At 42.0% G+C, this 26,963-nt stretch overlaps 1 protein-coding gene across 2 annotated transcripts; it reads right to left on the minus strand.

Moving 5' to 3' along the window:
- Positions 1-1,455: 1,455 nt before the first annotated feature.
- On the minus strand, positions 1,456-25,774 carry peds1a (plasmanylethanolamine desaturase 1a). Of its 2 annotated transcripts, XM_077596653.1 has the most exons (7): positions 25,390-25,774; positions 24,239-24,322; positions 15,679-15,798; positions 15,372-15,463; positions 6,834-6,978; positions 4,474-4,686; positions 1,456-2,847 (listed from the first exon to the last, which is right to left on the minus strand). In XM_077596653.1, exons 1-7 carry the CDS (start codon positions 25,547-25,549, stop codon positions 2,726-2,728), a joined length of 936 nt encoding a protein of 311 aa, XP_077452779.1. In that variant the 5' UTR covers positions 25,550-25,774; the 3' UTR covers positions 1,456-2,725. The 2 variants fall into 2 exon arrangements, with proteins under 2 accessions (XP_077452779.1, XP_077452780.1); XM_077596654.1 differs by lacking the exon at positions 24,239-24,322.
- Positions 25,775-26,963: the final 1,189 nt, after the last annotated feature.

The following is a 26,963-nucleotide window of genomic DNA, read 5'->3' on the forward strand; positions in this document are numbered from 1 at the left end:
TCATTAAAAAATTGACTAAGGCTTTTTTTCCTTTAAAAATTACTATGTATATATATCGTAAGGCTTTTCTTTATTTTCAAAAAATGACCATATATAGTAAGGCTTTTTTTAAAACAAAAAATGAGCATGTATAGTAAGGCTTTTACTTATTAAAAAAATAACCATGTACAGTGATGCTTTTTTTCTTAAAAAAAATGACCATGTATAGTAGGGCTTTTTTTTTAAACTTAAAAAAGACTGTATAATAAGGCTTTTTTTCCCTTAAAAAATGACCATGTATAGTAAGGCTTTTTTTTTACAAAAAAAATGACCATGTATAGTAAGGCTTTTATTTATTAAAAAAATGACCAAAAGGATTTTTTTTACTTATAAAATGACGAGGTATAGTAAGGCTTTTATTTATTTATTAAAAATGACCATGATTACTAATGCCTTTTTACTTAAAAATGACATATTATATATTTAGTTTTTTTAACTTAAAAAAATGACCATGTAAGTCTTTTATTTATAATAAAAAATACCATGTATAGTTAGGCTTTTATTTATTTAAAAAAATGACCAGCTATAGTAAGGCTTTTATTGATTAAGAAAAAAATGACCATGTATAGTTAAGCTTTTTTTTTATACTTAAAAAATGACAATCTAGTGGTTCACGCAAGTGACTTTGAATCGGGCAGTGTGGGATCGACTCGTGCCCAGTTGTGGTGTGTCAGGAAAAAACGGCTTACTATACATGGTCATTTTTTAAAGTAAAAAAGCCTTACTATAAATTGTCATTTTTTAAGTAAAAAAGTTTTAGTATACATGGTCATTTTTAAATAAATAAAAGCCTTACTATACATGGCAATTTCTTAAACCACAAAAAGCCCTACTATACATGGTCAATTTTTAGGTAAAAAAAAAGCCTTACTATATATGGTCTTTTTTTCAGAAATAAAAGCCTTACTATACATGGTTAATTTTAAGTTAAAAAAGCCTTACTATACATGGTCATTTTTTTAAAGGAAAAGAAAAAACCCTTACTATACCTATTCATTTTTTAAGTTAAAAAAGCCTCACTGTACATTATATCAGCATCTCAACAAAAAAAGCCTTAATATGGATGGTCATTTTTTAAGTAAAAAAAGCCTTACTATACATGGTCATTTTTTAAAAATAAATAAAACCCTTACTCATTTCATCTCATTTTCTGAACCGCTTTATCCTCATTAGAGTCACGGGGGATGCTGGAGCCTATCCCAGCCGATCGCAGGGCACAAGGAGACAGACAACCATGCACTCACCCACACCCAGGGGCAATTTGAAGTGTGCAATCAGCCTACCATGCATGTCTTTGGAATGTGGAAGGAAACCGGAGTACTCGGAGGAAACCCACGCAGGCCCAGGGAGAACATACAAACTCCACACAGGTTAACCGACCTGGATTTGAACCCAGGACCCCACGAAACACGAACATTTGGAAGTTGTTGTTTTTTTAATTCAAATTAAAGATCAGATAAAAACATTAAGGCAGACAAGCAGCGAGCGTTGAACTGAAAATGCAAAGTGTGTAGTCTAAATGTATACGGCTCGATTCATTGATAAGAAAGTAGAAAATTAGAAATCCCAAGAAAACAGCTAAACAAAATCAGCATGTGTGCACTGATACATTTTTGGAATTAAGAGCAGTGGGGATTGACCGACATGAATATTGTTTTTTGGGTTTTTTTTTAATACTGATTCCAATATTGTCAGGGGAGAATCATTCATCCCATTCATTCATTCATCTTCTATACCGCCCGTCCTCAAAAGGCCTGTGGGGTTGCTGGAGCCTAACCCAGCTAGCTTTGGGCGAAAGGCAGACTATACTCTAGACTGGTCGCCAGCCAGTCACAGAGCTCTCGTTCGGGAGAATTGCAGCACAAACATAACACAGCACTGGAAAAGTTACAGGGAATACGGACCAAACACTGAAACAACGTTATCAACATCTCATGAAAGATGCTTATTGGATTAAATTACTCTGAACCTCCTATAGTGGACAAAAAGCATGGGAACATTGTGTTACATTTACTGTTTTAGTGAGAAATTAGGGTTAAATCAGCATTTCCGATGCCAATAAATTAGAATTATTTTGAAAAGTGTTCAAATAAAACGAATAATTAGGTCTTCCGCCGTACTGATGCATCTAGAATAGTGGTCCCTGATTTCCTTTTGCAAAAAACACTGGTTTAATGCAGGCAGAATTTTCAAAGACCAGCTTTCATGGTGTGACATTAAAATAATGCACGTATAAAATGAACCTTTTCATGCACAAATTGTTACTTCAATTTTCTGTGTGATTTCAAGACCATTACTGTTATTATTCTAAACTAAGTACAATTGCAGGGATTATTCACTATTTGATTCAATTTGACGTGTGCATTTGTGTGTGTGTGTGTGTGTGTGTGTGTGTGTGTGTGTGTTAGGCAGCACGGTCACCATCACCCCTGGAGAGCCCAACCTCCAGTTCTTCCTACACCTGGACATCGACATACTTGACTGCCTAAATTGGCCCTTCAAAATGCTGCTTGGTTCTTACCAGTCTAGCGAAGGTACATTTTTTTTACTAGACTATACAGCTGTGCATACTGAGAAACTTTAGCAAATACACGGGAAGCGCTAAAACACACGTAAATTCGACAGGGTGTGCTTTCCTTTTGACAGTTAATCTTTTCTAATTTACGTCCATCTTTGAATTCATCTTTCAGTCAGTCCTCTTGGCCCAAGCCAGGTCATCGGATCGGGGTTTTTGACCCGTCAGACGCTCAATTAGATGCTCCATGCACCTCCAGAAGCCAAGCTGGTCCAGGGGATAGTTACACCAGCCTGGTTGGACACCACAGCACACAAGGAATTTAATAAGAAAGGAGGGATGGGATTGAATAAAGCAAGCAGGAAAAATATATCTCTTTCATTTTCTACTGAATTTCAACTGGGGTCATTCCCAGCAAGCTTTGGGGTTGCCAGCCAATCATAGGAAATAAAATAGTAATGTCAAGCATGCAAAGAGCAAACGCTGCCTAGCAGTGCCTGAACTCTAGTATCAGCTAAGCTTAAATCGTTCTTCTGCTCTTTTAAAGTGAGATAATATTTGATTACGCCTTGTTTCATCTTTCGTTAGTAACTTTAATGTCTATCTATAAGTGTCCTGATCAGTTCTCAGTTGCATGTCGACGTCAGTTTTTTTCACTCATCTCACACAAGTTTTTTTTTTAATTGCTATAACTAGTCATTGCTGTCACACACTGATGCGATCAATTAGTGAGTAAAGACTAAATGATCATGTCTTAAGTACTCAGATGATGACTTAACAAATTACCCAGGCACAGCGAGCTACCCATACGCAATGCCCGCAGAAGTGACGTGTTTACATAGGGTGCAAGATATGTGGGTACGCCGCGTGCGAGCATGTGTGTTGTGTCCCTTCGGTGACCCGCCCTCTGCTAGGAGACGGCAAAGCAGCCAGAAGTTGTGTTTGATTTCCCTCCGCCTTCAACCGACGCACTTCTACCCCCTCTCCTTCAAAATCTCTGCTTCCTACCCTTCCTCATCCTCCCTCTGCCTGTGAAGTCCTATTTGTTAGAACAGACAGCAGGTTAGCATTAAATATACATGGGGATTGTCAGCTAGTGGCAAACACAAAGGCAGCTCGGCGAGCCCCAGTGGAATCGGAGCCCGGCCCGGGCTGCTGTGCTGGGGGAGATTGAGGTGGTGGTGGTGGTGATGGGGGCTGTCACATTCCCCTGTGGGTCCTGGACTGCCACCAACGCACACAGGCACACACACAGGTTAGAAAACTGTCAAGAGGTCACAAAGACTAGGTTGAAAGCAGATGCTCAAGTATGCAGAGGCGGGCGAGCGCGTGCATCTACAAACATACACTTTCCCCCCCGCGACACCCCCCTCGGCTCGCCGGCGCGCATCTGGCGTCCGCTGGGGCGCTAGGGTGACGTACGAGCTCGGCCCCCCTGGTGTATCCCGCCGCTTCGCTTCTCCCTCTCACACACACGCTCGGAGAACAGCCAATGCAGTTCTAATATGGGCCCCGCGTCCCTGAAGACGCAAATGCACGCAAACATTTTCTTTTGAGTTATTTAAAAGCGCCACCATTTTGTCTGACTTTTTAAGTGGAGTCATTCTGCACTCATTGGGTTCCGTTAAGGCAACGTAAAATGGCCGGCCCAGTCGTGCGCTCACATGAGACATTTCATTTTTAAGAAGTAACTTATCTTACTCTCCAATACGTATAGCAAATATACCACATCGAGGCTTATCGCTGACCCAACCCAGTTGAAAAGAAATGTCTATTCCCGTCAATGGCACTGAAATAGGATTTTCACTGCCAGCCCTCCAAGTTTAAATCGATTGGACATCTTGTTGTCAATAGCCTCAAGTGATTTAATAAAAGTATGCTCCTGCAGTACATTAAAGCAATTGGGGGCACAGTCTTACCTGTAGTGATACAGTAGTAAGTCTCGTGTGGCGAGACGTGGTGGATGCGGTGGTGTTTCCGTGGCAACACCACATGCCAGTCCTGCAGCAGCATGACCCAGCGCGGGAGCCCGAAGTAGGAGTGGCTCCACTTGTGAATTTGATTGGTCAAGGTGACGAAAACGGCCAGGGCGAAGACGTAGCAGTGCCAGGGATAGGACGCCGCCAAGGCCTCTGAAAGTGTACGTGAGACGGCGACAGAGCGAAGACAAAGTGATTAGAAGACTTTTGAAGTGTTACGACGAGGGCCAACACAAAGGCGTAGCACTCCCACGGAGAGAATGCTGGCGGGAGCCTCATCGAGATGAAGGAAGCGAGGGAGGGGGTGAGGAATGTGGGAGACAAGAAGACAGAACTGGGGAAGAATGGCAGCAGGGGAGAGATGAGGGGAGGACAAGTCGGTTACCACATGACACCACTTGGTGCATTTGCACTGTTGATGATCAAAATTGACTGCCAAAGACAAAAACGGAATGGGCTGTGAAAAAATAATCATTATCCAAACAATCAATATAGAGTAGTACTATTATGATGAAATTGGTCATTTACACCCTTAATTAAAAATTGGACTGTCAAGGTTTAAATTTTTATGTTTAAATTTCATTGCAGTGTCATCTGGCAAGCCATAGTATATCTGTTTAGTTTGACTACTTCTGACACTTTGTTTTTCTCTTTGTCCGGCTCGCATGTCCAGTTTTTGATCCTGCAAACGTATCGACGGGATTTCCGTTCACTTTTTCGAGAATCTCCGTCTTTGTCCGGTGACCACTTGCCACCGTCAGGACTTGACATTGTGTTTAGATGTCACCTCACTGCGACATGACCGTCATTCCCCCCCCACTCGCCCTTGTGTGGGGTCAAAGCCGTTGGTTGAAGTCAAAACGACATCCTTGAATCTTGTGAAGTGATGCAATGTCTCCTCATCTATTTCAGGGCATATCGGTCACCTTTTGACACGAAATGGTGGCCTGCTTAATAGTAGGTCGCGCTTTTTCCACGTGTTGTCTTCCTCCAGACCCGCCCTTGTCCCTGTGCGCTTTTGAGGTCAGCGCACATGATTACCAGTACAAGTCCCCCAATGTTTTCCTTCACTTCAGCCAACCTCGCAAGCTGTGCCATCTTGAGTCAAACGGCAACATGTCAACATGCTCAAAGTCACGGCCTGACACTGCTAGGGGCAACTTTCAGAAGTTTTTACACTCCCGTTAGCCCGTTGTCAATGTACACCTTCTGAACCAAACGATCTGATGTTCCCCAGTCCAAGTGTTGAATGAAATGTATATTCTCATTGTTAATATTGTCTCTTTCATATAACAAAGAATATTAAAAATTCCTGGAAGTATGATTCAGTGTATTACTGTTTAAATTCAAATGCTTTTGATAAGATTTGACCGATTCATGATTTAAAATTATTTCACACATTTCTATTGTCAAGATTGGTAAAGAAAGGGATGAATGGGCAATTATTGTTATATTTTAAGCCTCTACTGATAAAAAAAATTATAACTATACACACAATATAAGCCAGTTTAAAAGTATTTTAATGTTAAAGTGACCATATGTCACCTTTGGGGAAAAAATAATGTATAGAAAGGCTTTTTTCTGTGCCGTGAGCAATGGTCAGGTGTGCCACGGGAAATTGCAAGAAGTCATACAATGTAATATTTAGAGAGAAAAATTAATCTGAATATAACAAGATTGAAATTCAACTATTACAAGGTTAAAATAAAAATATGATGAACGTTAAATTGTAGATTATACTATTACAACATTCAAATTGTTAAACAGTAATTTTGTTGCTTTTTTTTCTCCAACATGATGTAATATTAGGAGATTTGAGTAATATTTGGAGAAAAGTCATAAAATTATGCGATTAAAAGAAATTACATCACTTATTTTTGCATCACTCGAACCGGGAGTTGTTCAGGGTTCAACTTTTGGTGACATTAGGTCAGTATGGAAATTTAGATTTTGGAATAATTTTGGAGGTTTATATGATTCCCGCTAATAAAACTTTGATGAGAATGACTATTGTTAATATAGGCGACATAGTTTTAAATCAAAAGATTTTCAGATGGTGGTGTCCTTTGAGATTTTTTCAATGCAAAAAGTGTGCCCCAGCTCAAAAAAGGTTGGGAAACACTAGCTTGATGTCTACTACATTAATGAATAACTGTTTACCCGACACCCTTTTCCTCCGGACCTACTGCCAATGAAACAAACACACATTTTAAATACAATCAAAGTGCCCCTTTTGCCTTGTCTGCGTTCCTAAGCTTGCAAACTTACGTTGTACTGGATGTACAGAATGCGCGTGTTACCTGGGGTATAAGTGGAGAACTTGTAGGCCATGTGCATCAGCGGTAATATGGGGAACATGCAGTTGTCTCCATTAGTTTCAATGAAGTCGTGGCGAGTGATGGCTGTCGGGTCAATGTGGTGCTCCCGAAATGGTCGAATAAATGCCTGCAGAGACAGAACACCATGTTTTACTTCTCATTTACAGACTTTCAAATTGCTCCCTTAAACATGTTAAGACACAGAGCCGGTTTTCAATACTTTCCACAATGTCTTTGGGAATAATAACCTATTTCCTAATGAGAATTTAGTGGCCTTGTGCACTCAAATCAATCGCACAAATAAATAAATAATCAAAGTAATCCCACTCTGCCTTCTTTTTTTTTTTTAAACATGTACTCCAATTAGGAGAATTGATGTACATTTTTATCAAACATTGAGCAAAGACAAATCCAATTTAAGAGTGCGAACACAACCACGCACACACAAAAAGTCAGTGCATGGCGCTCAGCAGAGGCGCAAAACCAAAACTCACATCCAGCATCTTAATAATCCGCAGAACAGCAGTCAACTTGCACAAATCGTACACATAAATGAGACTGGGACAACGCGTACACATCCAAAAGTGTGCGCTTCCCAACACACACACACACACACACACACACACACACGCGCAGCGCGAGGCATTCACCTCTCTGGGAGTGCACGAGGGACAGCAAATAAAAGAATCTGCATCTCAGACGCACAGAGGGCACAAAAAGCAGCTCAAACACTCACACAGAGCATAAAGATAATTTATTTACAAGTGTGAAGAAATCCAAAAGGGAAGGTGTGTATCTTTACAATACACGAGGCCGTGGAGACATCAGCGGGAAAACTCATTATCGTGGCACGTCGGCACAATGGCGCGTGTGTTACACCCTGCATTCGATCTTGACACACAGGGGGAAATAATCAGAACAGCGAGATGTTGTTGTTAGTTCAATCCAAACTTTTACTGTAATCAATTAACACAAAAACCCATAACATACAATTACACCCATATATATACATTATCAACACGTTAGAACCCAAAACATAATGTACAATTACACCTATATATATAAATATATATATATTCAACACTTTAGAACCCAAAACACAATGCACACACACACTCGTTCAACACACGGTCATAACTTGTTATATCTTTTCCTATTACAACTTCTAGTAGTCCTACTATTATTCAACAGGGCAAACAATGCAATATCAACAATATAACATCCTTTCTATGACCGTTATAGACACTGTCAACGATAATGGTGGCCGAAGGTAGCGTGCTAAATGCTATTCCATGTGCGTGCCCCGAGACTCTCACATTCACGCCCGTAATTCAAAAGTAAATAAACATTAATAACCATTATCTCTTTTCTCACACGCTAAACAGTGTATATTACAAACCCCAAACTCAAACAGCCTTTACAACAAACAGCATACCTTGACACACAGGGGGAAATAATCAGAACAGCGAGATGTTGTTGTTACTTCAATCCAACTTTTACTGTAATGATTCAGCACACCTCCCGTGCCTCAAGCTACTTGCTAAGACATCAATAATCGAATACCGATCTACTTTAACATGCCCCACACTTGCCATGTGGATCCAAGGATCACCAATCGAACACCGATACACACATTCAATCCAAACTCGTCATAGCTTCTTTACATGCAATCGTTAATAAATCAAACACTCTAGCATGTCACACTAATAAATCAAACACTCTAGTATGTCACACTAATAGATCAAACACTCTAGTATGTCACACTCTCCCCCACAAAAACAAATGTCGTCCCGACATCAGTATATTCCAAATATCTTCCCCTTGTTGGTTGTTATGCTGAACAGTCTAGCGAACTTGTCATTTCACATCCTCTTCTGTAAACTGATACTCATGAAAACTCCAGGCGGCAAGGGCCACAGTTCAAATATAATCCACAACTCGTACGGTCCACGTTCACTGGATGGAAACTGTAATCACAGTCGTAACAGTCCATGTTCGCATAATACATGCCACCCTTGTAGGCTCAAGCCCGTTGGAGTCCATACATAAAGGGTGGTTGAATGTAATATGGCTGCAGGTGTACTAACCAAGGAACCACTCCTGGTGCAGGGTAAGGAGGTAGCAGCTGATGTGGTGACTGAGTACTATAGCAGGAGGGGACACCAAGCTGATCATAGGTCGTTCGTCGTGGTGGATGTCTCTCCCTTCTTGGCCGTTCATAAGTCAACGCCTCAGGTTCATTCACAGTGGTTGGCGGAGAGGTCTCTGATAAATGATCATCACGAGGATCTTCAACAGCCAGATTTGTTCCCTCACCAGGCAGGTCCTCCCGCTGATAGTCATCTTCTCGTTGTACTGGTCCGGAAGCAGGGCCCTTCACTCCGAGTCTCCGATTCGCTGACAGTGGCCTGTGCTCAGACTCCATCCCTTGGGCATCTCCCTCATTTAGCACCTGGAGGGGCTTGTAGTGAAAGTCATCTTCGTAACCACTGTCTTGGTCTGTCTCTTGAAGATGAGATACCGGCTGCTGTTTATTTCTCTCCATACTCTTGTCAATTTTTCCTCCTTCTGGTGTCAGGTTTTTTATCAGGATGCGCTCTCCTGGTTGTAGCACGGAGCTCCTCACTTTGGTGTCATAGTGCTTTTTACCTCGTTCTGCAGCTTTTCGTACACTCACGGTGGCAATGGTGTACGCCTCCTCCATCCCTTGTCTCCCTTTCTCCACTTTGGCCTTGTATAACTCCAGCTTGTCAGCTTTGATTGCGCGTTCTCTCAGCGCATCCAGTTCATCGCGATAGGCGCGGGCTGCACGGGCGTCTACGAGCAGCTTCAAATTCTCCTGCTGGAGCCTCTTTATTTCTTCCTCCATGTTTTCCTGCTGGTGTCTGTTGTCCAGCAGTTGTTCATTCCTCTCTTCTAGCTCTTGTCTAAGTCGTCTGATCTTTGCCTTTGAATCGGCAGGTTCCACCATCAGGTGTTGCTGAGTTCCCACCTGCTGCTGTTGCATGCTGGGAGGATTGACGATGGCCAGTGGACTGGGTGTGCCACAAAGCACACGAACCACACCTTCCCTTTCCCGAGTTAGCTCTGCTATAGTCTCTTCTTTTAGTGGTCTGCCTCCTCGGATTTTACATCCAGCTTGGAAATGTTCTCCACTCCCACACCGATAACAATGTGTGCACTTCACATCTCGCCCTCCCTGCTGACAAGCAAAACACCTTCTTGGGACATAAGCAGGGCGGCTAGTGTTCCAGGGGGGTGCTGGGGGCTTGCTGTAGTAATTTTGTTTTGCAAAAGGTGGCTGGGGCTCCCTAACTGGTCTTCTAACTGAAGGTGGGAGGTAGGACTGAGGCTGAAACATAGCCTGCTGTAGTGTCTTTCTGATCTGAGCTATCTCTGCACTGAGATCTTTAAGAGAAGCAACACTTGCCTTAAGTTCAGTCAACTCCGCTCGTACCTCACGGGACACTTTTGGTTTTTCTTCTCCAGGGCAATTGGTAGGTCGTAGTTCTTCTAAGTGCACCTTGCTAATATGTGTCGCTGCCTCTGGGGTACTAAACTTCTTTTTATTTCTCCTTTCTGTTTCATTAGCACAGGCTACATTTAACCGCTCTAGCAAAAGCTCATCTGAAGTCTTACAGTTCAGCAAGAGAGGCTGCATATCTACTCTAACACTGTCACTCTGGAGACCAGTGAGTATCGTGTGCAAGCACATACGCTGGACTAAACTTGGGTTGTACTGGATCCCTGATTCTGATTCTCGAGATGCAAACAGTACCTTCTGCCTAAGAACTAAGACTCGCATTAAGAAACTTTGAGGAGTCTCTTTGATATGCTGCACTTCTGAAGCTAACTGCACATAGAGGTCGGTAGCACTCCTTTCCTGAAAATGAGCGCGTAGGATGCGTTTGAGTGTGGGAAGAGTGAGGTTAGGTTTCTCTTCCAAATAATTACGTAGCTGCAAACTGGGGGAGATAGCTCTGATAACTGCATCAATAATTTCCACATCTAAGTAACCCCTATTCAGTCCATTTTCAATTTGATGAACAAGGCTGGAGAATGTCAGCTTGTCCCTCTGGCCTGGTTCACCTATTTGGCCGGCAATTTTGAAGTCCTTGCGCCAGTATGAGCTTGGCTGGGGCTGGGGAGACACACCCCCTTTAGGGTCCGCAGCATCTGGTAGCTGGGGCAAAGTTATTGGAGTCTCTTCCAATCTTGATCCTTGCTTTTCGTTTTCATCTATTTTGACTTCATGCTTCATATCTGATATTTTATCTTTCAGTTTCAACAATTCAGACATGCCTTCATCCTGCAGTTCCTCTAGTTCTTCTCTTTCTAGGTACTTTACAATGTGAGCCACTAATGATAGACGCGATTTCCGTTTAACACTTCTTAATATGTTAAGAAAATCACATATTTCCAGTAGGTTATTTTCCGTCAGGTTGTTCAATGTTCCTACCACCTCTTCGAGTAACTGTTCCATTTTGTTGACGATCTAGGAGCTCTGTTGACTGTACAGGAGTGAACTCTGAACTGGCACGTCTTTACTGTCCATCTGATGATCTCGTAGGCCTCAGATGACAAGTACTCAACCGCCAACTTCCAGTTCTTCTTAAACAGCAACACCTCCTCTCACTGCCATCGGCCTGGTTTGTGGGGGGATTTAGCTGGCTCAGAATTCAGTGAGCAGGTCTTGGACACTGGACATCTGAACAGCAATCCCAGCGGTGCCTCCAAAATGTTACACCCTGCATTCGATCTTGACACACAGGGGGAAATCATCAGAACAGCGAGATGTTGTTGTTACTTCAATCCAACTTTTACTGTAATGATTCAGCACACCTCCCGTGCCTCAAGCTACTTGCTAAGACATCAATAATCGAATACCGATCTACTTTAACATGCCCCACACTTGCCATGTGGATCCAAGGATCACCAATCGAACACCGATACACACATTCAATCCAAACTCGTCATAGCTTCTTTACATGCAATCGTTAATAAATCAAACACTCTAGCATGTCACACTAATAAATCAAACACTCTAGTATGTCACACTAATAGATCAAACACTCTAGTATGTCACACGTGCCTATTTGCCGACTTTGTTGCTAGTCGCCACTGGTATCTTGACAATTAGAAGCTCTCTCCTCCGGCCGCCTTTTTCCACCTCCATCACTCCCGTCTTTGCGCCGCAGCCCTCAGCCACATGAAAGCGGCGGAGCTCGTGCCGAGAGGGGCAGCCTCACTCGCTCCCGGTTAACGGCGGGCCGCCGGCCACTGCGTGTCCTCTAATCCCAAACCGTTTAAAGGCCCACCTCGCACGACGTCTGCTAATCACCATCTCACATCGCCCATCACCCTGGCAACCAGCGCCATCCCATTGCTTGCACAGAAACGCCCTGCCGCCCCCTTACGCCCCCTTCTCACTCGACCTTCCTACTGTAATTTGGCCTCAATTTCTCTTGGATTCTTCTCACAAACCTTGTTGCTATGCTCCTGGCACAATTTCAATTGACACAACTGGCAAGATTCAATATTTGTATAAGTAAATTTATACATCGTAATGCATGAACACTAGACGGCCTGGTGGACGAGTGGATATTGCACCGGCCTCACGGGTTTGCGATCGAGGGTTCAATACCAGGTTAGGACTTGTTTGAAGTTTGCATGTTCTCCCCGGTACACGGTCGATTGGTCGCCAGTCTTTTGGTCGCCGATCTTTTGGTCGCCAGTCTTTTGGTCGCCCGGAAGGAAAGTGATAATCACAATTTAAATCGTTGCTCAAATTCCCTAAATACAAACTGCGAATTACTATTTAGTCATACTTAATGCCCTAGTAATTATTAGGCTAAAGAAAAGCTCCAAATTTCCCAGACTTTTATTGTTTTTTGTTGGAGAACTTGTTAAGACCCTGACTGACGTAGCTTCTTAAAGGGACAACGCATGTACATACAAACTCTTATAGACTGACACGTCAGCTCAGTGAAACTTCGCATGGCCATTGTTGGCTTTTATTGATGCATAGACCGTGTTCTTTTACCTTGTTTTGTCGCCGGTCTTTTGGTCGTCGGTCTTTTGGTCGCTGATCTTTTGGTCGCCCGTTGTCGCGGTCGGGGCGACCAAAAGACCGGCAATCGATCGACCGCACACGGTTCTCCCCGGGCTTGCGTGGGTTTTCTTTGGGTAATCTTAATCGGTTTCTTCCCACATCCCAAAAAATATGGATGGTAGCCTGAATGAATTTGGCTGGGATAGGCACCAGGACCCCCATGGCACTTGAGAGGCAAAACGGTATGGAAGATGAATTTAAGTGCTTTCCTATAGCTTTTCAACAAATGCTTATTTGGTAAATGGTAATGGGTGAACTATTGAACGGCCCGGACTGATAAATTTGTGGTACATTTGCACATATGCAGGGAGAGAAGACAAAATAAAATGAAAATGTGTTTGAATGGCTCGACAGCCACTGCAAGCCACCGCTTTTAGCCTCGGGTGTACCATAACCTGCTTGCTTTTCATATTCAAATTAGCTCCAAATAGGTAAACAGGACATCTTCATCCTCAGCCTCAAAAGACGAAGAGATTCAAAAGCAACTGTGGTGCATCTCGTATTATTATTATTATTGTTATTTTTTTTGTCCACACAATCCAGCCTTCCTACAGGTCCATTCTTGTGGTACGCGCCATGCAAATGTGGGGCTGCAGCAGGGTCTTCTGGGCTGGTGGCGTTCCCAGAAGCCCCAAAATGCCTCATCAAAAATGAAATTCACACACACATTGCCTTAAGCTAGAAAATACGATTAAAAACAATTAATGTTATAATAATAACTAATGTTAAATCATTCAGTATTTTGTTGCTCTCTGGAAGGTATACCAGACAAAAAAATGCACCAGGTTTTCCACACGTGGGCCATGTCATTCGATGCAGTACTGAAGTTGATATGGCTAACATTTAATGAACAGCATTCCCCACATTGACCCATTGCCAGTATGTTTTGTTCTATTTAAGCCCCTAACCGCATATTTACATTTGGCATAGTCAACTTGAACTACTTTGAGTTGCCTCAAGATGACAATGTCTGATATACTACATAGTGTATATATAGATGATGGATAAAAGTGCTATTGGAAAGCAGAGAGATGCTTGTCAGTTTACCTTGGAATTACTATGTGTCCAATTTTATTTACTCGACGTGAAAGCAAACCAACCAAATTGTCCTAGATTGGATGGAATCGATAAGGAATCAAGCTCTTGCTGAGGTAATCATCCTAGTGACGTTAAATTGATTGAAGTAAACATTTTGCAATAATGTGAAAGCGCAAAATTGAACTATACAACATTTTAGGTGTTCCAAAAGCCTGCAACCACTGTGAAGTTATTATGTACAAATTAAATATAGATAAATTAGAACATTAACCATACACTGATTAATTATGGCTTTGACAGAAATGATGGCTCCTTGTGTAATCAGGATGCCTCAAGTCTCCAAACACACACCACGTTAGTGCCATCATGTAGGTATTGTAATAATCCAGCTGTCCCATCATGGGAGTTTTGACATGAATTGTACAGTATATATATATGAGTGTTTAAATACTGTACTGGCCAGGTCACCCTGAAGATCTTGATTATCTTTGTACAGTAATACCTTGACATACGAGTGCCCCGACATACGAGGAATTTGAGATATGAGCAAAATTCCGAGCAAATATTTACCTTGAGATACGAGACAAATTTTGAGATACAAGCACTGGGCAGAGCGTTGAATTTTTTCTGTGTTTTATGTTGCGTTATTCAGTGCAGAATTAAGGGAAACACAATGGATCCAAAGCAAACCGGTGCAATGAAGGGAAGTGCAAAGAAAAGGCGTATGATGACAATCGACATTAAGCACGAAATAATAAAAAAACACGGGTAGTGCACGTGTGACTGAGCTGGCTTGTCAATACGTATGGCGAAGCAGGAAGTTCACCTCGAAAGCGGTGGTGGAATACATTAACCTCTTTGCCTTAGTTATTGTACAAGAAGGTTTACATTTTGTGTAGTGTAAGATTAAAACTTGTGTGTGCGCATTGGAATCTAAGTTCATTTAAGTTAAATTTATGATATGTTACGAGCAGATCTGTCAAGTCTCTCCCCCCCCCCCCCCCCATTGTATTGAATAATGCCTTATTTTATTATTAAACATCATAACCACTAGTATTTGTTACTCTGTTAGTAGATGGTGAATTACAACCAATAAAAATATATTTTTCCATTGTAATATCCTGTGTTTTGGTGTTTCTTTTTTTCTCGAGGGTGGGAAGAAATTAATTTGTATTTAGTTCATTTCTATGGGAAACGTTGATTTGAGATACGAGAAAATCGACATACGAGCTCAGTCCCGGAACGCATTAAGCTCGTATCTCAAGGTATGACTGTATTAAAATACCTGCCTGTTTTTCTGCTATTACAACAAATAGCCCAAATGGTACATTGGTGTTTTTTTTCTTCCCAAAATGTCTGCTCGAGCTCACCTTGCCGATAAGAGGGATGTTGACAGATCCCCAAGTATCTGCCCCCCAGTGTACCATCCCAGATGCAAAGTCTGCCGTCAATATTCCCAGCACTACAACACAAACAGAAAAATAATACATATATACATAATCATAATATTATTATTTTATGGTCATAGGGGTACAATACTCTGAAAAATGTCCAAAGATATTTCATTTCATCTCATATTTAGAAAAGCTTAACTTATTACTCACAATTTTGCCATTTTGATTCCACTCAAATATATCACTCAGTCGTGTTTTTATTATTTTATCCCGTCCAACTCACCTACACCGAGGATGATCTTGTAGACGTGTAAGGCGGAGAAGTGCAAGAGGAGCAAGGTGAAGTTAGCCACAAAGAGGACGAAGCACACAATCACGCAGACCCACTCCTGGAGACGCTTACCTGAGGACACACAAGCATTATTTGAACCAATCTTTGGAACGATTTGAGCGAGGTCACAAGAAAGTTGAGTTTCATCCACTGGACGGTCACAATGTGTGTGTGTGTTTAATATAGAATGGGTCATATGAAGACAAGTGTTCTCTGGACAGTGGGGTCAGGACCTCTCATATGTAAAACACCGATGCTGATGCAGCACTGAACCCGCTCGGACTCGAATAGTGGGCCCGTTTCAGGTGGGATGTCGGACTCATCAGAAAGGTCAGCAGTATTCATTTAAAGACAGCGCTAAGCTTTCTTTTATTCTAAATTCGCTTATCAGCACTTTTATGAGCAAGGGACTTGCACTAAGTAAAAATAAATTATTCAAAAAACACACATCCCACTGATCTCATTAAATATTATAGAAATAGATTCGGTCCCTTTCCAGAATTCTCTTTCTATCGAGTCGGGATGGTCAGGTGACGTCTCACAGCCAATCTGATTTTACAAGTGTATAAACAAACAGAAATTGTCCTTATTCATCTTAAAAGTTCTTTTTACTTCTGTCTTTTCGTTCTTCCTCGTAAAAGTTTAATGTGCTCAGATCCTCCATTATGACAGCATTAGCAGCCTATAAGATATTAATGACAGTTTTTGAATAAAACGCACAGATCTTCGAGCGTTGGCGCCTATAGACCAGAGCCGCTATTAATATGCTCTCATAAAGGATGCAGTAAAGTGGTCACGGGAGATTTGAGAGATCTGATTATGGATATTTCCCGAATTGTCAAACGTGACCTTTCACCCTCTCGAAAATGAAGTTGGAGAGAGAAAGAAGAATTAAGTTAGGGTTTCCTTCATGGCTTTAACTTCAGTCAGTAGGGGTTATTTTTGGAATTAAACACTCGAAAATGAGTTCTGCATCAGCAGCATCTAAAAAGTATGAAAGCGATGGACCATCCACAGCACATCATGTTTGTGTAAGCACTTTTACGAGAATGGCGTTGCGCGGCAGTTCGAGGCCTGTTGATTTCCATTTGCAACAACCACAACTGTAGAGCAAATCCCTAGAGTGGAATAAAACCTCCCGAAAAATCTTACTAAGCCTACTGCTTCTTAATACAGTGTACATCGGCACATATTTGAGTCGTAGAGCGGTTGATATTTCATTGGACACAGGAGCACACGCGTGCATGATCCAATGGATCAGTAGGACAAAATTCACCGTTGACGCACAATGACACTCCAACTGACGGCATCCCTAACTCGCTCTCACATCATCTTGGCACACACTCGTGTCAAACACACATTCAAACACTCCATTAGGAAACTGCACGCGCACACAAACACACACACACACGCGGCGTAGGGTCGCGGAGCAGAGGGGCGGCTGTCAGGTGATGTGCGTCAGTCCTTGGATCCTCGGGCTCCCTGGTGGGGGGATGGAAACTAGGACAGGTCTCCACTGAGCGCGTGCGCAAACACACTCGCGTGCACACACATAAGCTCATGTCCCTCAGGCCGTGGCATTGCTGGATATCACACAGCAACGGACAGACGCACAAAAACAGTTTTCAAAGAGAATGTGGACAAAAAAAAAGAAATAAAATAAGCCAACTGCAAATGCTTTGCAATTTGAGATACAATAACTTAATTAGAGTGCGCACACATGCTACGTCAATTACAGCTGGCGCACGGACAGCAAAATTTAGAAGTTGCACACACAAGCGCACTTAAAGTTGGCACCAAAACAGAAAAACGAGAGGCCCCACACACACATACACGCACACACACGTGAACACAGCAACCCTCATTAATATTATTCTGACAACAACCCTCCGCGGTAAGCCCTCTGCCATCCCTCACCCTGCAGCACCCCTCGCTAGAGAGCGTGCACGTGGGCGTGCGTGGCAATTTAACCTGGGCGGGGCCAGGGGAGGCAAAGCAGGCGTGCTAATAGGCTGAAATTAATCAACGCGCCTGATTTGCCGTCTGGGGGATGAGTGGCGGCCAGCAGGCGGCCGACACATCCGGAATACTAATGCGGGATGCGCAATGGAATACACAACGCAGTTTTCACACTATCATATGGAGAGAATTACACCAAATAAGAAAATGGCTTCTCTGTATTGTTTTGAAGGAAAGGTGAAGTCTGGGCCAAATAGAGGCCATCACATTAAGAATGGCATAAAATCACTTTTTCAGCTTTTGGTGGAGCTCTGCGCTACACTGCCTCCCCGAAGTCATGTACTTTAGTTTTTTATGAGACCGCAATGACTAACATATGATGTGTAAAGAAACAAATGACCAATCAGGAGCTCGTTCAGACACACAAGTGCTGCTTTATTAGCTTTATTGTGATTTATTCCTGGCTTCTGAATTTAATAATGTTCAACGAAGAGCAGTCATTAAAATGTGCTTCTTCAATAAAAATTCAAAACATAAAGTGTAAAGAGGAGTGGAGAGAACGGTGCAGCTTCACCCAAGAAAAGGGTGATGGCCAAACAGTGAATGAAGTATGTTACTGTTTAGTAAAAACAAAGCAGAAAGTGAATTGGGATGTTTTTTTGTGGGGGGGTTTCTGAGGGCAATTTGATTACTTTAAAGTGGGCAAAATGGTGTACAGACACTCCTCAACTTACGAACGCAATTGGTTCCGAGCGATTGTTCATAAGTTGAATTTGTTTGTAAGTTGATTTAGTGCTATATTTTGTATTATAATTTATGTTTAAGGCCTATATAAGTATATTGAAGGTTTATATAAGTGCATTTGTATGTTTAAGGCTTGTATAAGTAACACGCATTGGTTTGTACTGAAAAAAAAAACATTTAATAAAATGGAGAGAATATGTACAGTACTGTAGAGAGAGAGATAGATTTATGTATTAGAAACTGGCCAAAAGAAGCGACCTAATGACGATTGCATAGTTTTCTTCTTTTTTTCATCATAAATGATGCAGTAGCACTGTATGGCATCATTCAATTGATTTGCAAACTTTGTGCAACGTTCAATATTTGGGTCCTGCTGCTCGATCTTTCTGTTTATAAATGGTACTGAATGTGCAACGCTCACCACTTTCTGACGCGCATCAAGCTTCGTTATTATTGCCACTCGTTTCAAATGAAATGGCTTGCCTCTTCCTTGCAACTCCCTCAATAGAAGCCTTTAGCTTTTTACCAACCATATTCAATATTGGATGCATGAGATATTTAATGATACAAATGAAAAAGGTTCTTTGCACACTGGAGATACATTCACGCACTTCCGCATTGCAACGAAGAAGGTGGATGCTGGGTGAGCCGAGGCGTCGGTATTAGCGGCGGAAAGAAGTACTACTCCGAAAAAGACGCGACATACAAAATTGGACTTGCGAACATTTTTGGACTTAAACGCAATTTGCAGACATGTTCGTATGTACCGTTGTTCGTAAGTTGAATGTTCGTAAGTAGGGGAGCGTCTGTATAAGTAACCTGTATGTGTAGAAGAAAATATTTGTACTTGAGACAAAACTTACTCGTAATGGAAGGAGTATATTTGGTGCAAAAGTTGCTAAACTTAGTTGTTGCCAGAAGAACCTTCGTTTAAAAAAAAAAAATTGTCGTTGGGGCAAAAAGTTGTAATTGCACAAAATATTCTTTGTGTAGGGAAAATTGAAGCCAAACCCTTGTTCAATTTAGCAGCAGATAAACATGGAGAAATCGGCTTGAAAGCAAGCAACATTTCCCAATATGGTCTTGTGAAGCTATTTTCTCAATCCTCAGTCTGGAGGTACAAAATCTCCCTTGCAGTAATGGAGATGAATGTTTCTGGGCTCAGAGTTTATTCATGACATTTTCTCATATGGGGCATTCAGAAAGTAACCTTTCATTCTCAGAAAAAACACATTCATGGAGGTATGGAGAGTGATTGCCATAAGGATGCAAACACCAAAGGACAATAACAAAACGCAGACGAATGCAACTGTTTTCATTCTGCGTCTCTCTTTGTGTGTCCCTGGTTTGCTCTCAGTAGACCATCTTCAGATGGGACGTGGAGCGAGCGAGGGGGGTTGTGGGTGGTAAAAGTGGGTCACATGCTTGGAGAGAATGAAAGTGGCATAGGGAGATGGGGGAGACAGTCAGTATCAGGGTGAGCGAGGCGAGGGAGGGACGCACAGAGGATGGGAGGAGGGGGGGGGGGGGGGGGGGTGTTAAATTCCCTTGTTCAGGAGGAGTGGATCAGTCACAGGCCTCATTCCTTTCATGTGATCTCGATGGATCCCAGAACTTGGGACATGCACACACGCACTTATTGGCGCACACACAAAACCAACATGAATGCAAAGTACACATTCAAGAGAAGACGAAACAATTCACACACACACATTGGTGCCAGACAAACTTAATAAATCTATTACCCTGTAGATTCAACAGCAACAAAGAGAGGAATGTGGCAAATGAGATTCACCGAAGCACACACGCACTTTTTAAGCCACATGAGATTGAGTGTAAGTAGGCCCTGCTCCAGCCTCTCGCCCCTGTAGAGACATGCACACATACACACACAAAAGATTGGACGAATCCAATCGTATGTGTGTGTGTGTGTGTGTGTGTGTGTGTGTGTGCGCGTATTGGATGGCATCCTGTCATCCCTTGGGTTTTCATCTACTGCCATATTCATCTGTGGCCCTCATCATAATAATTGCACACACACACACACACACACACACACACACACACACACACACCTATACATACACGGTCAAGGTCAAAAGCAGAGTGGTCGCTACAAGGATCGCCTGAAGCCACCGTGTGTACTTTGGTATATTTGATGCTGTTGTGTATCATTCAGAAAAAGAGGGTCTCTCAAAAGCATCATTTGCATTCCTCCCAAATGTTTGGCTTAATACAAAACATTTTATCATCCAAGCTAAAAATGGTAATTGTTTCCAACTAACTGCAGAGGGAATTACATTTACAAACTATGCAATACAATATCTGCACTAATTAATGCTTTTAAAGGGATTTTGCTGCACATCATTCAGGCTAACTCAACTATTCACCTGACAAAATAACAACACACACAAATTTTCTTAAATTACTCAAAATATATGTACATTTCTTCCCCCAAAACACCAACTAGTTGAGGCAGAAGCACTCTAGTTTGGTCTCATTTAACCACAGCACCTTCTCACCGTCTCCGTCAGTCATTAATAGATTCATTGGAATTTCAAGCTATAGTTCCCCAATAATTTTCCTCCGTGAAGAATATAATTCTACATACAAGCCACCTCATTTGTGGGGTGAAAAAACAACATCCACGACCACTTTCACATCTTTTTCACATCTCTACTCAAAATCTCGACAAAAACAGTTCAACACGAAGCTAAGCATTGTCAAATCTCTGGGCAGACCTAATACAGCACTGGAGACTTAAAAGGAAAACATGCCTTGGACGTGTGATGGCAAATATAATAAAATCATCTTTACATTGTCCTGTGTCTGTGTTCTTGAATATGAAGCGATATGTAGACTCTTAAAAACAAGCTACTTGACTAGAAGTGGCATCAAAATCACCGAGTTAAAGCACATGTTCCTCTGAACGTATTATGTGACAGGCAGTTATTTTTTTACATTGTATCTGTGTTTTAGGTATAGGTATATTTACGTATAGTGTGTGTGTGTGTGCGGGTGGTATTCGCCTATCGCGTCCTATCGTACGTGTAGGGCAGAGCAACGTGATGAGGAACAAGCAGGCCGAGGGTGACTGACTCTTCGGTCCCTCGGGGACGGTAGGAGATGACAAGAGGCTGAGGGGAAGGAGGAGAAGTGAAGCGGCAGAGACAAAACGCAGACGTCTCCAGCTGTTTGTCCATCCAGGCTGTGCCGTAATGAGGCTGCATTTGGCTCGACGGAGCGTCTCGGCCGCCTCATCTAACTTGTCCAAAGTCTAACAAGGCAAACTACTATTTAGATTTACCTCCCGCCAGCGCCGAGACGGAGCCAAACATCTGAGCGCGTAACAGTGTGGCGCTGCCTTAAATGGACTCTTTGGCATTTAGAATTGAGCCTGTTTAGTTGTCTTTAACAGACACTTGTCAGCATGTGGGAAGCATTTTTACTTTTAAGTCTGCCTTAAAATGTCCTGGTGGCATTGTTAGTGTGGATGAGCGCAAGCTCCGCCTGCGGCCTGCTGGGCCCTTTGCCTGTGAGCACCAAAACAAATCAGTCTTTTTTATTCTACCTGCTCCAAAAAAAGGAACAGTTACACTGTCTGACTGGAACTTAGACACCGGTATATTTGATTAAAATAAATATAGAATTTTACAGGTGTTTCTGTTGGTCTTTTTGCTCAGTGGGTATTTGCATACATTTTATCTACTGAAATAATGACAGAACACTTTTTTTGGAGCACAGGACATTTCATTTATTCATTTTTCGTTCCGCTTATCCTCACAAGGGTCGCGGCGAGTGCTGGAGCCTATCCAGGTCAACTAGGAGCAGCAGGCAGGGGACACCCTGAATTAGTGGCCAGCCAATCGCAGGGCACAAGGCGCGAACAAAAATTAATTCTCACATTCATACATAGGGACAATTTAGTGTGTTCAACCAGCCTACCGTGCATGTTTGGGGGATGTGGGAGGAAATTGGAGCACCCAGGGAAAACCCACGCAGGAAAGGGGAGAACATGAAAACTTCATAAAAAGGTCGGAATCCACCGGGGATTTAACCTTTGATCTCAGAACTCATCAGGCGGTCCTGCTAAGCACTCTTGCACCGGGCCGCACACATTTAATTTAGTTATGCTTAAGTTTACTATCAACTCACATTAGAACAGTTAACAGACTACGTTTAATGGAGGGAATTTATTTTAACTGAAAGTGATCCACGTGTCCGACTAGTCGGGATTATTTTGACCGTTTGGGCAGTGTGCTAACTAAACAGCCACTAAGTGAGGGGATAAAGTGCTGGTACCCCAAATGCCTGCATGATCCTCTTAGGCATCAAAACACTCAGAAACAGTGCAAACATGACTAATCGCTTTTTTGGACAATCACATGAAAGTTGGTACGGCTTGTTGAGAATAATCCACCGCATTCAAAAGGGACACAAGTTTTTGGTATATTTTCCAGTTGTGCAAGTGGATGTTCATGTTTCAAGTGCCATTGACGCCAATAAAAGGCCGATCCATTTTAACTGGGACCGACTGGCAGTGAATCACATACTTCCCCATCTGTAGCAGTGAATGAGATAATAACAAAAGTCAATGGAATGAGCAGCTTAAGAGTTTGTTTTGGTGCACGACATTATGGCGACAGATGTTCGACCACATCAAGTCTTAAAAGGTCATGAGCGACCCGTAACATCAAACGATTTGGAGTTCAGTCAGTCAAGGCAAGGCCATGCGACAAGAGTGAAAGGGGAAAAATTTTGGGGGGGGGGGGTCTTCATTACCTCATATCAGCCTATCTAATGATGGCATTAAAGCCCCACTTTCACAATGGTGGTATGGTGGAATAATGGTTAGCACATTCGCCTCAAAGCTTTAAGATGGAGGGTTCAATCCCTGGTGGGTTCCAACCTTCCCGTGCCGAGTTTGCATACTCTCCCCGTGCCTGTGTTGATTTTTTCTGGGTACTCCGGCTGACTCCCACATCCCAAAAACATGCATGATAGGCTGGTTGAACACTCTAAATTGGCCCTAGGTATAAAGTGTAAGAGTGAATGGTAGTTCATCTCCTTTTGCCTTCTGATTGGCTGACAAATAATTCAAGGTGTCCCCCACCCATTGCCCTCGAATATTTGAGATGGCTACAGATTCCCATGCGACCCTTGTGAGGATAAGCGGTACTGGAAATGAATGAATGAATGAACATTGATCAATACAGTTTTGTCAAGGATTTTTTCCTCACTAGTAAGACAATTGGATATCCTACTGGTGTGCTTCAATTAAAGTTCCAATTGCTTTATTGTGTCAACAACAGAGGTTTTCTCGCATACATGCCGAATTTGTCGCACAAAAAATGATGACTCAATCCAGGGTATGGCTTCTATGCGCATAAATTAGACTTGAGATGCAAGAAACTGCAATTGACAAAGACGAAACGCCATAACGCAAGATAAATGACCGATATGGTCATTTATTTCAAAATAGAGAAAAGATTAACATATAAAACGCTTAACAAAAATTATTTTGACGTCTATGAATACATACCTGTCAACCTCTGCCGATAACTGCCCTTATAAATGATTATGATTCCCCTTACAAACCGCCAAAAAAACCTTACAAACACCGTACGAGTCGCATGATGATTTTTCTTAAGATTTTCCCTTCAACGTAACACATTTGTACTCCCTATTAAAACCATGAATATGGAGGTGAAAACTGTGAACCATACAACAGAAAATGTAAAATTCAACAGTTTTAAGGGTACGGCTTATACGCAGAGGCGGCAAATATGTGAGAAAATACGGTACTTACTGGCTGCTTCACTTTCTTCTATGTCACAGGTGTCAAACTGATTCCAGAAGGGGCCAAGTGGGTGGGTGCATGTTTTCCTCCCTACTGAAACAGTGCAGACAGGCCAATGAGGTCTGCTGGAAGAAGCATCACCTGACTGTAATCAATTCATTACAGTTGTAAGAGAACAGATTGGTGAGAAAAAAGTGTCATCTTGGTGGGTTGGAACTAAAACCTGAACCCACTTGGCCCTTTCTGGAATGAGTTTGACACCTATGTTCTGTGTTTAATTCACTCACTTCACAACTCGGTCCGACAGAAAAAAATTGAGCCTTATATTGGCAGTGTTTGTGTTGTTTCAATATCTTACACAACACATATTGAACATTTTCCAATAGAATCATTGAATTTCTTGGTGAAAAAAACAACAACAACTAAAAGCAGTGCCATCACTGTAATATGTAGTATTCCAGTGACTCGGTAACACTTGTACCAAAATGTGTGTCCTTTTTGGGAAATGAAGCATTATATTATCCATTACCGGTGGGCTAAGAAATGTGTGATTTGCATCATTCAGGGGTGGGCAAACTATTCCACAAATGGCCGTAGTGGGTGCAGGTTTTCATTCCAACCCATAAAGAGGAAGGACACCTTTACACCAATCTGGTGTCCTACAAGTGCAATCAGTGGTTGCAGTCAGGTGCTTCTTGTTTTCTGCAGAAATCTTATTGGTTAAAGTGACTGTGCTGGATCGGTTGCACCAAAAACCTGCACCCAGAGCGGCCCTCGAGGACCGGTTTGGCCAACCCTGGCACAATTGACTACTTTGTGCATCCATATTTCACATGGTCATTTGTACAAGGTGTGGCCAATACCTGAGTGCCTGCCATTGACGGCGATACAAGTCCAACCCATTTTGAATGGGAGGGATTGGCAGTAAAACGTTTTAAAGCCATCAACGGCCATAGACGACCAATTATTGACTGCTGCCAGCTCAGCTGTCAAACTGGATTGGACATATATCGCCGTCAATTAAAGTGGATTGTGCGCATATAGAGTACGTTCTTGCTAGTGAGTGTGGATATCAATATGGATGTATATTATATATGCAGTGATGACAGCTGCAGCACAAAAAGGCGAGACAATGAGAGAGTCGACTCGTCGGTGCTCACCGCGAGAGTAGAGCCGAGCCAACTGCCGGGCTCCAGCGTGTTGCGGTCCCCAGCGGGGCACCGCGCTGCGTGCGGCCGCCCCGTGCTCGTTACCGTTCGGATCCTCCTCCGCCATCGACCGGTGCCTGATGTCGCTCTCGGAGAGTAGCGACGCCGCCATAGTAACACAACGTGCTTCCCTTGCGTCCCACCGTTGTCGTCTTTCAGCCAGCCCGCGCCATGTGTGTCGTGGGGTGGGCTGGAGGGGGGTTTGTTTAGCCCGGCCTGGACGAGTTTGTGGCGGACGAGCTGCACGGGACAGCCCGCCGCCGGTGACAGCTCACTCGGTCTACCTGAAAAATGGACACGCGGAGCCGCTGTTTGGTCCTTCGCGGACTCGTGCCTAAAAGCCGTTTCCAATCTCTACACAATAAAGCTTGGCTTTAAAGGCAATGTTTTTAATTCACAAATAATTGGTTTGCTTCCAGTGTATAAAAATAAAAAATAATACACTATATATGTATGTATATATATATATATATATATATATATATATATGTATATATGTGTATATATATATGTATATATGTATATATATATATATATGTATATATATATATATATATATATGTATATATATATATATATATATATATATATATATATGTGTATATAGATATATATAGATATGTATATATGTATATATATAATTTTGAGAATAGCAAGAGAAAGGCATTAAATAAAATCAAGTCTTGTGACCCCCTAATGGCAAAACATGTAGTTTTGTGTTTGTAAAGTAAAGTGACTATTGTGCAGATCGTGTTCTGCACAAAAGTGGTACTTAAGGTAACTTTCCTTTACTTACGTTGTTGACAAGATACCATAAATGTATTGTGCTGGTCGTACATCATTCCATTTACTCCAGCAGTTGTCTCTCTTGATCCCAGTTGACTTAGAGCAAGAGGATGCTAGGAATGGTCGCCAGTCCATCAAAGGGCACAGAGAAACAAGCACTCACACTTACATGTGTGGCACATTTTTAATTAAACTAACATATACAAGTTTTAGAAAGTGGGATGATGTGGCAGAAAACCAGCAATGAAAATAGAACCATTTACAAACACCACAGGAATTCCCGAACTCAAATTTAAATGACCCTGATTGGAATTGACATTGAATGTTTGTCAATAAAAGGAACTAAAAGGGCATTACAATGTTCTAAGTTCGACACACAAGTTAACCTGTCTATACATCTAATCCTAATGAGAACATCAATTTGCAAATGTCTTCTGCGTGATTGTGATCATTTACATTATTGCTCAATTTCATTTAATCCAACTGAATATTTCCCACCATTACTATACAATGACAACAAATGATAACAAAGTCACTCCACACAAAATGTTTTCATTTGTCATGTATTTATTTTTTACCTTGTTTTTTTTTGTCTAGACTATATTATTGCCACCTGGTCCAATCACATTTTAAAAGCAGTCATTTACCAGATGCACTGAAATTTATGACAGTTTTTGTAATTTTTTTAAATGGATTTTTTAAACAACTTTCAGAGGCCACAGGTACTGAAAAAAAAAGAA

This window comes from Stigmatopora argus, chromosome 3 (genome assembly GCF_051989625.1).
Source record: "Stigmatopora argus isolate UIUO_Sarg chromosome 3, RoL_Sarg_1.0, whole genome shotgun sequence".
In the NCBI taxonomy this organism is placed as follows: domain Eukaryota; kingdom Metazoa; phylum Chordata; class Actinopteri; order Syngnathiformes; family Syngnathidae; genus Stigmatopora; species Stigmatopora argus.